Consider the following 15,619-nt stretch of genomic DNA (forward strand, 5'->3'; position numbering starts at 1 on the left):
TTCATCAATGAAATACTTAGGCATGTAACATATTGGAAAAAGTCAAAGTTTAACTGTAAAGACTACTGAAAAGCAGCCTGAATAAGTTCCACGTAGCCAGCATCCTAGTTCTAGCCCTGTTACCACCTGGGCAAGTTACTCCATTTTTTAAAAATTTCCTCATCTATAAAATAGGAATAATAATAGCACCTAACTCACAGGGCTGTTGTTAGGATCAAATGTGCTATTGCATATAAAGCAAATTACTTGCTCTTGGCAATTCTCAACTTGCCATATAAAAGTCAGTTATTATTATTGATGTTAATAGTATTTTTCCTATTGATAATTTGCAAACTATCTGGAAATCAGAGATTGAATAACTTCGGAAGGTTCAGAAATTTGAAATTTATAGTTTTACAGAACTCCCAACTATGGTGCAAAACATGTCACAGAATCTCTTCCAAGGAAATATAGTAAATGAAAACAATGTACCTCTAGCAGTTTTGTGCAGAAAATGAAGCAGATAAGAAAGTTTCAATCCACTCTTCTATTCATTTAATAATGTTCCTTATGTAATGGGGGGCCATTTAAAAAATACTAAAAATGGTGGATTTAAGTAGATCATATAATCAACTCCCATGACTAAAAAGGAACAGGTGGCATTAGATATCCTCAAGAACATGTATGAAGGGAAAAAAGGAATTAACTGATCACATTATAAGAATGAAGCTTACAAAGATAAATCTTGACCGTAATTATAGTTATGAAATAGTAAAAGAACTAAAGCATTTAGTGGCTCCACAACAATGCATTTAGGAAAAGCTATAAGTGGCATTTCAGGGCAGGATGAGAAGGTAAGAATAGGTTTGACATCTGTAGTGGTAGAAAGAATACACCACCTTATATGATGGTGGAGTGTCCAACGGAACATCCTTAAGGAGCATGCCATTGAAGGTCAACAAGCACACTAATCATGCTACGTTTTTTTTATTTAAAGGATCTCATAATTCTGCCACTTAGCGATTTGCCTTTGTATGAAAACTCATGTATAAATTCTTTTTTTCTTTTCTCTTTTAGAAACTCCTTTGTTCCATATTTTATAGGGTAATTATTGAAACCTTTCTTTTCTCCCCCTCTCTCTTTGATACTGCAGAATAACAGACTTAGAAAATACGCCTTTGAATTGAAAATGAATGACCTGACATATTTTGTGCTGGCGGCTGAAACAGAGCTGGATATGGATGAATGGATTCACACTCTCAACAAAATCCTCCAAATAAATCCTGAGGGGCCCCTTCAGGAAAGGAAGAGTGCAGACCTCACAGATCTCAGGCTGGGTGAGAAACAGATGTGCTTCCATTTCTTCTCACACTGAAAGGAGACTCCCTATTTGGGGTCATTTAGGTCACTGAAGTTGCCACTAGCTCAAATAACTTTCTGCCTCTAACCCGTACATCCCAGAGGTATCCATTTCTAGAAATTCATCCCCCAAATCTTTCCATTGACTTAATAATGGTGGTTACTGAAAATGAGTATTTTTCCAGTTGGTTGAAAATAGTTTGGATAAGTGTATCTCAACAGAAGTTGGTGGGGGTCATCTGTTGGCAACACTGCAAACATAATTTCTGAAACCAGCTAATGGATCATGACCTTTCTCAAGGGTTATATAACATGTTTTATGACCTGGCATTTTAATCAAGTAATAAAACTCCTCAGGTTGATTTTTAAAGGTTGATTGATAAGGTAAATGCCCATAAATTCATAAATGTCTCATGGTACAGGAGATAGAGCCTGGAATCAGAAAAATCTGATTTCAAATCTGAACTTACACTCTATGACTCCAAGCAAGTCATTTAACCTCTCAGTACATCAAATTCCTCATCTATAAAGTAGGGATACTAATAGCATCTACCCCCAGATTTGTTATGAAGACTGAATAAGATATTTGTAAAATGCTATGCTAACATTAAAGTATAAATGCTAGCAGCTATTATTATTATAAATAATTCTTTATGAAAATGAATCCTCCAGTTAGACATTTTTCCAACTTTTCTTCCAAATGTCTCCTCTTTTGGTTCTCCTCCTAGCAGTTTTCCAATCTCCTTTGCTTGTTCATGGTACATATTCTGCCTATGGCTGTCCTTCAAGCTTCTATCCTGGGCTCTTTTTTCCCTCTTTTGTTTATACTGTCTCCCTTGGAGATCCCTTCAGGTCCCATGAGTTAATTATCATCTCTACACAGCAGATGATTCCCCAGTCTATCTAGTCTTAGCCTCTTCCCTCCATTACAGTTCCATATCACTAGTTGCCTTTAGGGTATTACAAACTCGATGTCCTATGTCTATCTCAGACTCAACACATCCAACACAGAATTAATTATCTTTTTCCCAAACTCTCCTCTCTCAAGCATCCCAATTTGTGTCAAAGGCAGCACCATCCTGCCAGGCTCCAAGAGATCTAATGACATCATATTCTCAACTTCTCATTCTCAGTTATCACATATATCCAGTCTGTCGCATAATCTTGTTGTTGTTCCCCTTCACAATATGCCCTCTTCTCTTCATTCACGAAGCCATCACCCTGGTTCAAGCCTTCATTACCTCATTACCTGGACTATTGTAATAATCTTCTAACTGGACTCTCTGCCTCATGTGAAGAGAAGGGAAGGACGAAGGGGAATAAGCATTTATACCCAACAGAACAGCTTCCAATTACTGTGCTAAATGGTTGTTTTGGTTTTGGTTTTGGTTTTTTTTTTACCTTTACCTTCTATCTTAGAATCAATATTATGTATTGGTTCCAAGGAAAAAGAAAGGTAAGAAATAGGTAGTGGGTTCAAGTGTCACATAATTACGTGCTTTTTACAAATATTATCTCATTTGATCCTCACCAGCTACCTATGAGACAGATACTATTATTATCCCCATTTTACAATTAAGGAAACTGAGATAAACAGAGGTTAAGTAGCTCAAGCAGGATCATACAGATCTTTGAGGCAGTATTTGAACTGAAGCCTTCCTGATTCCATTTCTAGCAGTTTATCCACTGTGCCACTTAGAAGTCTGATAGTGAAGGAAAGATGCCTTTTGTTGCCTGAATGAGAAGAGGAAATCTCAGACCCATGGAACCTACTTCTCCTTTCTCCCTTCTTCATTCAAGCATATTGTTTCTGTTGTCAGTTCTGTCATGGTCAAGGCTTCAGAGGAAAAGAAGAAAGGCTGTTTTGTTGATAGGGTCCGTGTAAGATGTCTTAGAGAGTCTAGGTGGCCCTGGTTTCAAAGGGGGGCAATGCCCAGATCTAAACCAAAGGAACCAAAGTATAAGGGGAGTGGAGTTGATAAACGTCTCAAAACACGAAGGTCCCCGATAGTCTGATCCACAGTACAAGACTAGTGGGACTGAAGGGTGACCATGACTGAAATGAGAGCAGTATTAATCCTGGGGTCAAGGACAAGGAGAGAAACTTCAAGAAAAGGCAGCTTGAGAGAAGAGGATCACAGGTAGACTCCTATGGTGAGGGATGGATATTAACCCAGCCAGCAGTAATTCCAACACTTTCAGTGGACAGATAAGGGGGCACAGACCCATGGGCTGTCATGTAGTAAGAGGGAAAGGTGAGAGATGATAAGCTTTAATGACCACAGAGCTGGATCCAAGTCTGGGTAAGTGTCCCCAGGTTTGTGATTCTAATCTGAGTGATGTATTTTAAGGATAGCATTGATGATTTGGTTTTCTAATGTGTCTTTTTAAGATTCTCTGGAAAATTCTATGACTTGTGAATGCACATCAGAGGAAACAGACTCTTCAGAGAACAACTTGCATCCAGAATTTGCTAAAGTAACTAACTGGGAGAATAGGGTAGAAGATGGGAGGATAATTGTGCCAAGAAGGGTTTTTAGGTCATGTTTGCTTCTATATACAACCTCAGTAAATCAATTTTTATTCTCTTTCTCCATCTTTAAATGGGGAGTGGGTCTGGGTGGTCTTTAAAATGCCTTTCAGGAGGAATTCCCCCCCTCAAATTCCAATATCACCAAGTGCATGTTTATCAATGGAACATGCCAAGTTAAAAATGGAAATATAAACATTTTCCAAAATTTGATCTGAAATGAATGGAGATAAGGATAACAATGAGGGAATGACTTCTTTTTTGGAGGGTGGCAAAGGCAGGATTGGGGAAAGGTCACAGATATCTGGGTTTCTATAAGTTAATATGTTTTGTTTTGTTTTGTTTTGTTTTGTTTTGTTTTTTTCCAAAGTACCTCACAGAAACAGAAGAAACTGTTAAAATGTCACGAAACATGGAGAGACTAAATCTGTTTTCCCTGGATCCAGACATAGATGTAAGTTGGACTTCAGTGCACATAATAAATGTGAATCTATAAAATCAGAGTTTATCATTTTGATTAAAAATGTTGAACTGGGTGGTAAGTCAGTCCATTTTTCAAATTCTTTTTTTTTAATTAAGGCCTTAAAACTTCAGAAAAAGGATCCTTCAGATACAGAGTCCATGATCAGACCATTTGAAGAAAAGACAGCCAAGAGATTTATGACTGTTTGTAAATCTCTCAATTTAAACCTTCAGGGATGTGTCACTGAGAATGAAAATGATCCATTGACTAATGTAAGTTGTTTTTGGTTATTTTATCCATTGATATGTCAAGAGCATCCCTGAGTTGTCCTTTACTTACCTTAGCTAAGTCCAGACTTTGACTAGTTTCAGCAATGGTGCAATGAAAAAATATAAACATGATTAACAAATTCCTTGTTGCACTTGATTATTATGTTTCTTTTTAGGATGAACTTAACCCCAAAGATTTTTAGACCCCCACTCTGCAAAATGTTGTTGGCCAGTTATTTTTTCAGTCATATCTGACTCTTCATGACCTCATTTGAGGCTTTCTTGACAGAGATACTACAGTGGTTTGCCATTTCCTTCTCCAGCTCATTTTTACAGATGAAGAAACTAAGGCAAATAGTATAAAATGACTCGCCCAGGGTAACACAACAAGTAAGTGTCAGAGACTGGATTTGAACTCAAGAAAATGAGTCTTAAGTCTCAAGAAATTACTCCAAGCATGGCAGTCTTTCTACTGTGCCACTTGGGTGCCCTACTGCAGTCACACAGCTCAATAGCAGCCAGCAAATCTCTACCCATAATGTCTAGCCAGAAAAAATACTCCTAATTCCTCCAATATAATGCATCAAAAGAAAGGCTGTATTTATTACCATTTCTAGTTATTTGGCTCATGTCTTCTGCATTCCTATTCAGACTCTTTCTGAGTGGAACTCATTTAATTTCTAATATTAGGAAGGTGAATGAGCATTTGTGCTTGGATGGATGTGTGTGTGCACTGACTGGCCAGTGTGAGGCTTATGGTGAAAGGAAAGAGAAATAACTAGCATTTTCTAGTTAGTATAAAAGGAAAATAAATAATTTTTATCTTGCATTGAACACCACTGGATGCTAATGGCTGGTGTTTTCTAAAAATTGTGTGTTACTACAAAAATAAGTGGTTGATTATTTGCTCATTAATGAACCCTCTGGATAGATTCTGATTTCTAATATACTTCTTTGTACAGAGTAAACAGAGTGATGGGCTTAAAGTCTGAAAGATTTGAGTTCAGATACAATGTCTGGCCCTTACTAGCTATATGGCTTTTTGGCAGCTTTGAAAGGCCCTCAGGAAAATGACTAGGACTTATCTACAAAGACCATCATTGAAACTTTACCGGAGGTAATTCCTACACTGTCAGTGAATAACACTGATTAAATGAGAGATAATTTTATATTTTCAGTAAAACTCCCATCTAATAGTTATTTTCCTTTTTTCTTCTATACCTTCCTGTTAAAAAAAAACAATATCCTTTAATCAGATAAACATTTTTTTAATCATATTATTGGTTTTGGAGCCTGAATTGAGTTACTTTTGCTGACAGGCTACTTTTTGCTTTGGATCCCTAAGTTTATGGTTGTTGGTTTTTTTAGACCTTTACCTTCTGTCTCAGAAGGTAGAAGAGTGGTAAGGGATAGGTACTTAAAAGACTTGCCTTGGGTCACACAGCTAGGAAATAAATGTCTGGGGACAGATTAGAACCCAGGATTTCTCATCTCCAGGTCTGGGTCTTTATCTACTGAACTGCCTAGCTGCCCCAATCTATAAGTTTTTAAAGAATTCCTTGGAGGAACCTCTTGGATTTCTTTTTCTTTTCAGCTGACAACATCTATTTTCTCTTTCTCCCATCTTCCTGAACTCCATCAAAAAACGCAAAAATAAAAACAAAATCTTTTAAATAAATATACAGGTATCCTTTCCATGTAACAATTTTCTTTAATTGTAACTATAATTTATATATATACATATATATAACTATAATTTCATTATAGTTCCTATATATCACAGGTCAGTATAATAAATTAAATGGGAATTTTGGGGAAGTTTTGCAGAAACCACAGATCACTGATAAAGGCCAGCAGAGACAAAGAAAAAGTTTTTAAACTCATTTTTACTTAACACGAACCTACATATAGTCTATGACCAAATACTTAATCCAAATTTTATAATATAGTACTGAAAATAGCCCAGAAAGGAGAAAGAAAAAATTCAAACTTCTACTCTGGTATGAAGGGAAGGACCAAAAATTTTACATGGATTTTCTATATCATTTTCTATTCTGAATCCATCATCCATCTGTCAAGAAATGAGTAGCATGTTTCAGCAATGGTCCTCTAGCACCATATTCATTCATTACATTGATCAGAATTCTTAAATCTTTCACAATCATTTGTCTTTATAGTTTTGTGATTATCATGTTTATTGTTTTCCTGGTCCTACATACTCCACTCTCCATCAGTTCATATATGTCTTAGCAGTATCCTCTAAAACAATCCCCAATTATCTTTTTTCCAAACTCTCTTATGTCATAAAATGATGAATAATATATCTATCATAATTCATTCAATCATTCTTTAATAAGTCCACAGTGTGGCCCATCAAGTGGAGAATGGCTAAATGTTTTACAGTATATGAATGTGATGGAATGCTATTGTGGTATAAGAAATGATAAGAAGGATGGTTTCAGAGAAACATGGTGAGACATGCAACTGATGCAAAGTGAAGTGAGCAGAACCAGGAGAACATTGTAAAAGAAATAGTGTAAAGATGATTAGCTGTAAAAGACTTGGCTACTCTAATCGACAGTGATCCAATTCCAAAGGACTCATGTTGAAAAATTCTGTCCCTCTCCAGAGAGAAAACTGAGTGTAGACTGAAGCATACTTTTTCACTTTATATTTCTTGCTTTATATTGTTGCTTTCCAACAAGTCTAATATTGATATGTGTTTTGCATGATTTTATATTTATGAATTCATATTGTTTGTCTTCTCAATGGGTGGGGAAGGGGCAGGAGAGAAGAAGAGAATGGAAACACAATTTTTATGAATGTTCAAAATAAATAAATGGGGGAAAAGCCCATTGTATGGAGTTTGTTAAACCAAAAATTGAATATTTTCATATTTTTGTTTTTGCAATTTATGCATGGAGCCATTAAAAACAGGAATGACTGGTAAAAGACAATTTCCATGAGTGCTTCACTTACATATGAACTATATTTAAATTTTCATTGGCTTATTTAAAAAGGGGAATGGGGGGAATCTACATTGGGAACATAAGGGTACCTTCTTATTGAAAGGCACAATAAGACTAGTACTGAGGGAGGAAAATTTTACTTTTGAGGAGAAAAAAGGTATCAAATTGAATAAATCGCTTCACCATAGAAGATTTAATTTCAACATGTTCCTAAAATGTACAGTATTTATTTCCATTCAGATAAATAGAAATAAAATTCAAAGGTAATAATTACATGAGATGAAAGCATTAAGCATTCTTTTATTTTACTTGTCATTACATATATATGTGAATTCCTATCTCTGTTATTGCCAACATAGTTTTCTGTATTAGTGAGTCATTGCCAGGTTACATTGTCAGTCTAAACTATTTTGTGTCTTTTAGTTAATGAATTAATTTGAGTTTTTGTTACATTTAAATACCCAGTTAACTCCCTAGTTCTTTCCCCTCTCCCTGTTAGAAAAGGCATCATTTGGCAAAATGATATATGTATATGTAAAATTATGTGTTTCTTATTTCTGTTTCTCAATTCTTTCTCTGGAGGTAGACATACACAAGTCATTCTTCAAACAATGTATATCGCTGCTGTATAGAATGTTCTCATGACTCTGCTCATTTCATTCTTCAGAATTCATGTAGGTCTTTCCATTTTTTTTCAAAATTAATCTGCTTGTCATTTTTTTATGGCACAATGGTATTCCATAAGAATCAGATGCCACAATTTATTTAGCCATTCTCCAATTAATGAACATCCTTTCAATTTCTAGTTCTTTGTCATCACAAAAAGAGCCACTATAAGTAGTTTAGAATATATACTATCTTTCCATTTTTCCTTAATCAACTTAGGAAATTAACTTAATAGTTGTATTGCTGGGTCAAAAGGTATACAGAGTTTTATTACTCTGCGCATAATTCCAGATGGCTCTCCAAAATGACTGGGTCAGTTCACAGTTCTACCGATAGCATATTATTGACCCCATATTTCCACATCTCCTCCAAAATTTATCATTTTGTTCTTGTATAATTTTAGCCAATGTAATAAAAGATGATATTTTCAAGTTTTTTTGATTTGAATTTTTCTCTAATCAATGATGATTTTGAGCATTTTTCATATAGTTACATATAGCTTTGGTTTCTTCATCTAAAAATTGTCTATTCACATCTCTGAACCATTTATCAATTGGAGAATGACTCATAATCTTATGTATTTAACAATTTCTATGTATTTTAGCTATGAGACCTCTATTAAACTGTCTATAAAAATTACTTCCCATATTATTGCTTTCCTTCTCATCTTGGCTATGTTCATTTTTTTTGTGCAAAATCTTTTTGATTTAATGTGTTCAAAATTATTCACTTTATACCTCAAAATTTTTTCTATCTATTGTTTATTCATAGCTTCTTCTCCTCTCCATAAATCTGAGGTAATATGCTCTTCTAATTCGCTTGTTATCTCCCTTTATGGCTATGTCATGTATCCATTTTTATCTTATCTTGGTAAATAGTGTAAGCTACTAGTCTATAGCTAGCTTCTACCAGATTGTTTTCCAGTTTTCCCAGCAATTTTTACCAAATAGTGAAATCTTTATTTCATAAACTTGGATCTTTACTTTGTCAAACACAAGGTTATCATCATCTTTTATAACTGTTATAAGTCTGTTCTGTTCCACTGATCTACTTTTCCATTTCTTAACCAGTAACAGATAGTTTCAGTAATTATTGCTTTATAACATAGTTCAAAATCTCATGTTGTTAGATCACCTTCCATTATATTTTTAATTAATTCTTTTGAAATCCTTGACCTTTTGTTTTTCCAAATAAATTTTGTAATTATTTTTTCCAGTTCTTTAAAGTTTTTTTTTTTTTGGTAATTTGAGAGGGCATTGAATAAGAAGATTTGTTTAGGTAGGATTGTCATTTTAATTATACTGGCTCTGTTAACCCATGAACCTAGGTACTCTTTAAAAGAGGTTAAATTGGTCATGTACAAAATTTTTATCTTAGCGTAATCTTGTATATTTGAAAATCAGAGATACAATATGAGATATTGATACAGATAGGTATATTAAAATAGAAATATTGGCAATATACATATATATGTTATAAAGATAGAGATAGATATGTGGGGCAGCAAGGTGGCTCAATGTATAAAGTGTTGGGCCTGGAGTCAAGAAGACTCATCTTCCTGAGTTCAAATCTAGCCTCGTATACTAGTTACATGACCTTGGACAAGTCACTTTACCCTGTATGCCTCAGTTTCCTTATATGTAAAATAAACTGGAGAAGAAAATGGCAAATCACCACAGTATCTTTACCAAGAAAACCCCAAGTGGAGTTACAAACAGTTGGAAATGAGTGATAACTACTGAACAGCTATAATAAATATATACACATATATCTGGACATGGAGTTAAGAGGACTTGGCTTTGAATCATGCCCCCGATATTTACTACCTATATAACCATGGTCGAGTCATTTAATTTTTCTCAATTTCTTTAAGCATCAAATGAGGATAATAACAGCACCTATCCAATAGGATTATTATCAAGATTAAAATAATTAATGTTTGTAAAATATCCCAAGATGTCTCAGAAAAAGAATTTGAACCCAGACCTTCTAAATCTGAGGCCAGCTCATTATCTATTATATCATGTTGCTTCTTTTCATTGGATATCTTAGATGTTAGTTAAAGCTGTAATGAGAGATAGTATCATGCAGTGGAAAGAGCATTGACTTTGAAGTCAAAGGTTGAACCACTCTTCTGCCACTTACTACCTGTGTTACATGAGCCAAAACACTGAACATAACTGGACCTATATCTTCATTCTCAAATTAAAGACACGGAAGTCATGACCTCTAAAGTCCCTTCTAGTTCTAAATCTCTGATCTGTAGGTACCTGCTTTTAATGCTGGCTAATGGGAAGCTAAGTGGCACAGTGGATAGAGCATCAGAAGACAAGTTCAATTCCAGCCTGAGACACTAGCTGTGTGACTTTGGGCAGGTCACTTAACCTCATTTGCCTCAGTTTCCTCCTCTATAAAATGAGCTAGAGAAGGAAATGGCAAACCACTCCTGTATGTTTGCTAAGAAAACTTCAAATGGGGTCATAACAAGTCAGACATGACTGAAAATGACTGAACAAGAGAAAAAACTTCCTAACTCCTGGTTTGGCACTCTCCATGGTTCTGAGTCTAGTGATGATACCATTCTACTGAGTATACATTTTGTCATGGAGTACGTAGTAGGCATTTTTTATCTTTAGATTCCTTTGTCCAGTATCCATCGATTTGTGCCCCAATGCATCTATGATTTAATCCATGGGAGCATATTCTTCAAAAATGAAGAAATGAAGACTGCAACTCATCCATTCCCTTCTCACAATGCAGCTCCTGTCCATGTCATCCCCTTAATCTCCCACAGGGATATCCATCCAATGTGCTGGAGGCCATTATCTCTGAGTCTTGACTGGAGTATTGAAACAGTATATGGATATTTATTTTTACTCATCCTCACTACAAGACTGGCCACCCCCTCCTTTTTCCACCCCTTTTCGTGATTCTAAATTTCAAGCTGTTATCCAAGTAGAATCTGCAATTTGGTAATAAGATGCATCCTGCTTCCATCTACCCTGCAGCTCTCCATTGCCCTTTGGTGACCTCCCATTTTAATTTCTGGGGAGATTGTGGCATTTCATAATGTGTAGTCATAGAGTATCTATTTATATCCCTGTAAAAAATGATCTCCCCAGCTTGTTATTTTGATCTTCATCTAAGTAAGAATGAAGCAACCAGAAATGAAGGTATAGTTAGAGTTGATCTGTGTCTCCTGAAAATGGGTCTGGGGGCTCTTGAAAATCTGGCATTGTTTCTAAAAGGTACTTAGAGAGGCTCCAGTGGAGGGAAAGAAAGCAAAGGTGCTCAAATGTTTTTGAGGAGGGCAAGGGGAAGAGTGAATGCTATTTTTTTCTTTTTTCTCTTTAAACCTTTCCCTTCTGTCTTAGAATCAATGTGGTATATTGGTTCCAAGGCATAATAACAATGAGGGCTAGGCAATGGGGGTTAATTGACTTGCTCAGGGTCACACAGCTAGGAAGTGTCTGTGTCTAAGACCAGATTTGAACACAGGACTTCTCATCTCTAAGTTTCGGCTCTCTAATCACTGAAGTCATAAGTACTATTTTTGAGGTCCAACCCTGACTGTGGAACAAGAGTAAGGGAGGTTTAGACATTGAAAAGGGGGGACAAGTCAACAAAATATCATCTAAAAATATGTAGTAAATCTATGGCTCCATGCTATATGCTGAGCAATTTTTTTTAAAGCAGAGATTTGGGCCTGAAAGGATTCCTTAGTGGTATCATATCTGTCTTTTCCTTGACAGCTGTAGGTACAGGAACAGATAAGAGAAGGGCAGGTCCTAAGTGACATAACAGAAATCTGAGCCCATATCCTTTGATTTGAAACACATACTTCCTTCCACTTGAACTGAGTTAAAATTCTGCTTCAGACACTTACTGACTATGGAACCCTAGGAAAATGATTTACCCTATTTATGCCTCTGTTTCCTCCTCTGTAAAATGATGAATTAAGGTCCCTTCCCTCTCTAAATCTAAGATCCAAATATTATTATCCTTATGTTATAGATAAGGCAACAGTATCTGAGTTGTCCAGTAACATATCTGAGGAATGATTGGAATGTAATAATATCCTCGCCCTAAGTTTAGCAATTTTTTTCTTCACAACAAGCTGTCCAATGACCTCAAGAGATACAATATGAAGGGACAGCTGGGTTGTGCATTGAATAGAGTGTTAGTCCTGGAGTCAGGAAGACTCATATTCCTTAATTCAAGTTTGGCTTCAGGCACCAGCTGTTGGACCCTGAGCAAGTCACTTAAGGGACTTTTGTAAGGGATTTGAAAGTATTAGGGAAGTTGAGACAGGTATAGAAATATTTGTAATCAAGTTAAGTATGAAAAACATATAGGTGATACAGAATAATGTTCAATGAAAGTCCAGAGACTTCTATAGAAATTTACCTCTGAAGGGCAGAAAGAAAGTTCCATGAAAAAGGTGACATTTTATCTAGAATTTGAAAAATCAGTAGATATCAAAAGACAGAGATTATGAAAAGTGTTTTTTATAGAAAAGTATGGAATATATTCAGAAGAAAATAGTATCTTGCTTAATTGAACTGCAAAACAAAATAGAAATAGATTTAGATGTGATGGAGCAGGGCTTTCCATATTATACCAAGTTTGGATAGTATCCTCCCCTTCCTTATAGCAATTAAGTGCACAGTGGATAGAGCATCATATCTGGAAGTCAGGAAGATTTATCTTACTCAGACACGTACAGGCAAAGTCGCTTAACCCTGTTTGCCTTTGTTTCTTCATCTGTAAAATTTTGTTAACAGGAACACCTATCTTCCAGGGTTGTTGTAAGGATAAGATGAGGTAGTAATTGAAAAGGGCTTACCAGTGTGCCTAGAACATAGTAAGTTCTATATAAATGTTAGCTATTATTAGTGCTGAAATTTCCCTAGAATATGTTATCTCCTTTGTTCCTTTGGTTCATTCATGTCACATTCTACTTTGAATTATGCTTGACCCTATACTAAGTTAGTAAACTCTTGTTTACTATATGTATACTATATATAACTAAGTAAACTATAAGCTCATTGAGAACAAGAACTATATAGTTTTTCATCTTTCCAAATAATAAGAACAGTGCCAAATATATATGTATGTATTTATATATAAATATGTATAGTAAGTACCTAAAATTTTATTAAATTAAATCTTCTGCCAAGAAAAAGAAGCCTTAGGATCACAATAGGGCAAGATGATTACTGAATTCTTTCTGTTAAATAAAACGTGTTTCTAACATAATTTCCTGTATGACTTTCTTCCTCATTAAGCAGCTTTGCATGTTTGATCAAGAATGTTTATTAACCATCTAATCTTTTATTTTGCTTGCAGATTGAACCGTTTTTTGTAAGCCTGGCCCTTTATGATACCAGAGACAACAGAAAGATTTCTGCGGATTTTCATGTGGATCTGAACCATACACTTGTTAGACAAATGGTTTCAGGTGCTTCAGTGGCCCTGGAAAATGGCAACATTGATACAGTCAGCCCCAGACAGTCAGAAGAACCACATGTGAAGGGGTTTCCTGAAGAATGGCTAAAGTACCCAAAGCAGGTCACCATTTTGTTTCTCTCTGGTTATATAGGAAGCTTTTTAAAACTCCATTCTTACCAACAAATGGGATTCTTTTGGGGCACCAAAAAATGAAGTTTTAAGTTCTAAGTGGAATTTTATAAATGACTAAATGAATAAACCTTCATTTTATTCTTATAGGCTATTTTTTCTGTAAGTAACCCACACTCTGACATTGTTTTGGTGGCCAAGATCGAAAAAGTGCTTATGGGAAATATCGCCAGTGGTGCTGAACCTTATATTAAAAATCCAGATTCCAACAAGGTAATCAGCAAACTTTCTTAAGCATTCTTTAATTTTTTCCTTAAAAGAAAAGACAAGAAAACCAAATGTTGATTGTTTAGTTATTGAATTTGAGAGGCTAATTGCTTTTTTAAAATCTCACTAGTGAAATAGTCATGAATATTTAAAAAATAACATATTTCCATACAAAAAAGTAGTATAGAGCAATTGGATTGGAATACCTGGAGAATATTCTACTTGAGATTAATGTTTACTATTTTAATAATACTCCTTTCAATATGAATTACAATACTAGTGAATAAAGGTATTGTGTATGTCAAGGATATGAATTTGAGAAATCTTTATTTTCCAGATATTAAGATTCTTCCAAGTTAGTAAAAAAGTTAGTTTTGGAGGGAAGATTATTACTCAGGGGATCCAAGAGTAAAGGGAATAAAGTAAAAATCCCTTTATTTATATCCTTATATTTATTCTGAGTATCCTTGTGTCCCTCTACCATTGTAATGTAAGCTTCTTTTGAACCCAGGTTTTCTCATTCTTTTGTATCCCAAGAACCTAATAGAGTTTCTGACCCATAGAGAGCATTTGAGAAATACTTATTGATTGATTAACTATGATTTTAATATGAAAGTTACTAGATGCTCATTGCTAACTTATTTTACCCTTTTTTTAGTATGTACAGAAGATATTAAAGTCAAACAGGCAGTTCTGCAGCAAGCTGGGAAAATACCGCATGCCATTTGCTTGGGCAGTGAGGTAGGTTAACTATTTTGCTAGCATAATTTTACCCAATGACTAGATAATGGAATTTTAAAATCTTTCCTGTGATGTAGTAGAAACAGGAGACTAGGTGGCACAGTGGACAGAGCATTGGTCTCAGAGCTAGAAAAATCAGAGTTCAAATCTAGACTCAGACATTTACTAGATATGTGACCTTGGGCAAGTCACTTAACCCCTGTCTATCTCAGTTTCTTCATCTATAAAGCTAGTGATAGTGATAGCACCTACATCCCAGAATTGCTATGAAGAACAAGGAGTATAATATATTTTTAAACCCTTACCTTCCGTCTTGAAGTCAATACTGTGTATTGGCTCCAAGGCAGAAGAGTGGTAAGGGCTAGGCAATGGGGGTCAAGTGACTTGCCCAGGGTCACACAGCTAGGAAGTGGCTGAGGCCGGATTTGAACCTAGGACCTCCTGTCTCTAGGCCTGGTTCTCAATCCACTGAGCTACCCAGCTGCCCCCGGAGTATAATATTTTTAAAATACTTTGCAAATTGTAAAGTACTATATAAATGCTTCTCATTATTATTAAGATTTCTAGATTAGGAATCAAGAGACCAAGTCTCAGATTTTAATTCTTACTATGTGACTTTGCTCAAGTCCCTTCTCTTCTCCATGCCTCTTTTTCGTCATCTATAAAATGGGAGAGTTGAACTAAGTGATATTCAAGATCCCTTTTAGCCCCAAGATTCCAGTATTCTATGCATCTGAAATTTACTTATACACAAAAGACAAATTATCTATTTAATTAAATAATGTAGTATATAAGC

At 35.3% G+C, this 15,619-nt stretch overlaps 1 protein-coding gene across 17 annotated transcripts in view; it reads left to right on the forward strand.

Moving 5' to 3' along the window:
* Positions 1-15,619, forward strand: part of DOCK10 (dedicator of cytokinesis 10) — a 375,674-nt gene that overhangs the window by 252,432 nt on the left and 107,623 nt on the right. For all 17 annotated transcript variants that reach the window (XR_008913927.1, XM_056807144.1, XM_056807148.1 and 14 more), the window contains exons 8-14: positions 1,133-1,316; positions 3,731-3,816; positions 4,239-4,322; positions 4,448-4,603; positions 13,585-13,806; positions 13,966-14,088; positions 14,741-14,823. Coding sequence is in view for 16 of the 17 variants with exons in the window: in XM_056807144.1 (XP_056663122.1) it covers positions 1,133-1,316; positions 3,731-3,816; positions 4,239-4,322; positions 4,448-4,603; positions 13,585-13,806; positions 13,966-14,088; positions 14,741-14,823 (938 nt within the window). In the remaining variant the exon portion in view is untranslated. The remainder of the gene's footprint in view (positions 1-1,132; positions 1,317-3,730; positions 3,817-4,238; positions 4,323-4,447; positions 4,604-13,584; positions 13,807-13,965; positions 14,089-14,740; positions 14,824-15,619) is intronic.

Source organism: Monodelphis domestica, chromosome 8 (genome assembly GCF_027887165.1).
Source record: "Monodelphis domestica isolate mMonDom1 chromosome 8, mMonDom1.pri, whole genome shotgun sequence".
Classification (NCBI taxonomy): Eukaryota; Metazoa; Chordata; class Mammalia; order Didelphimorphia; family Didelphidae; genus Monodelphis; species Monodelphis domestica.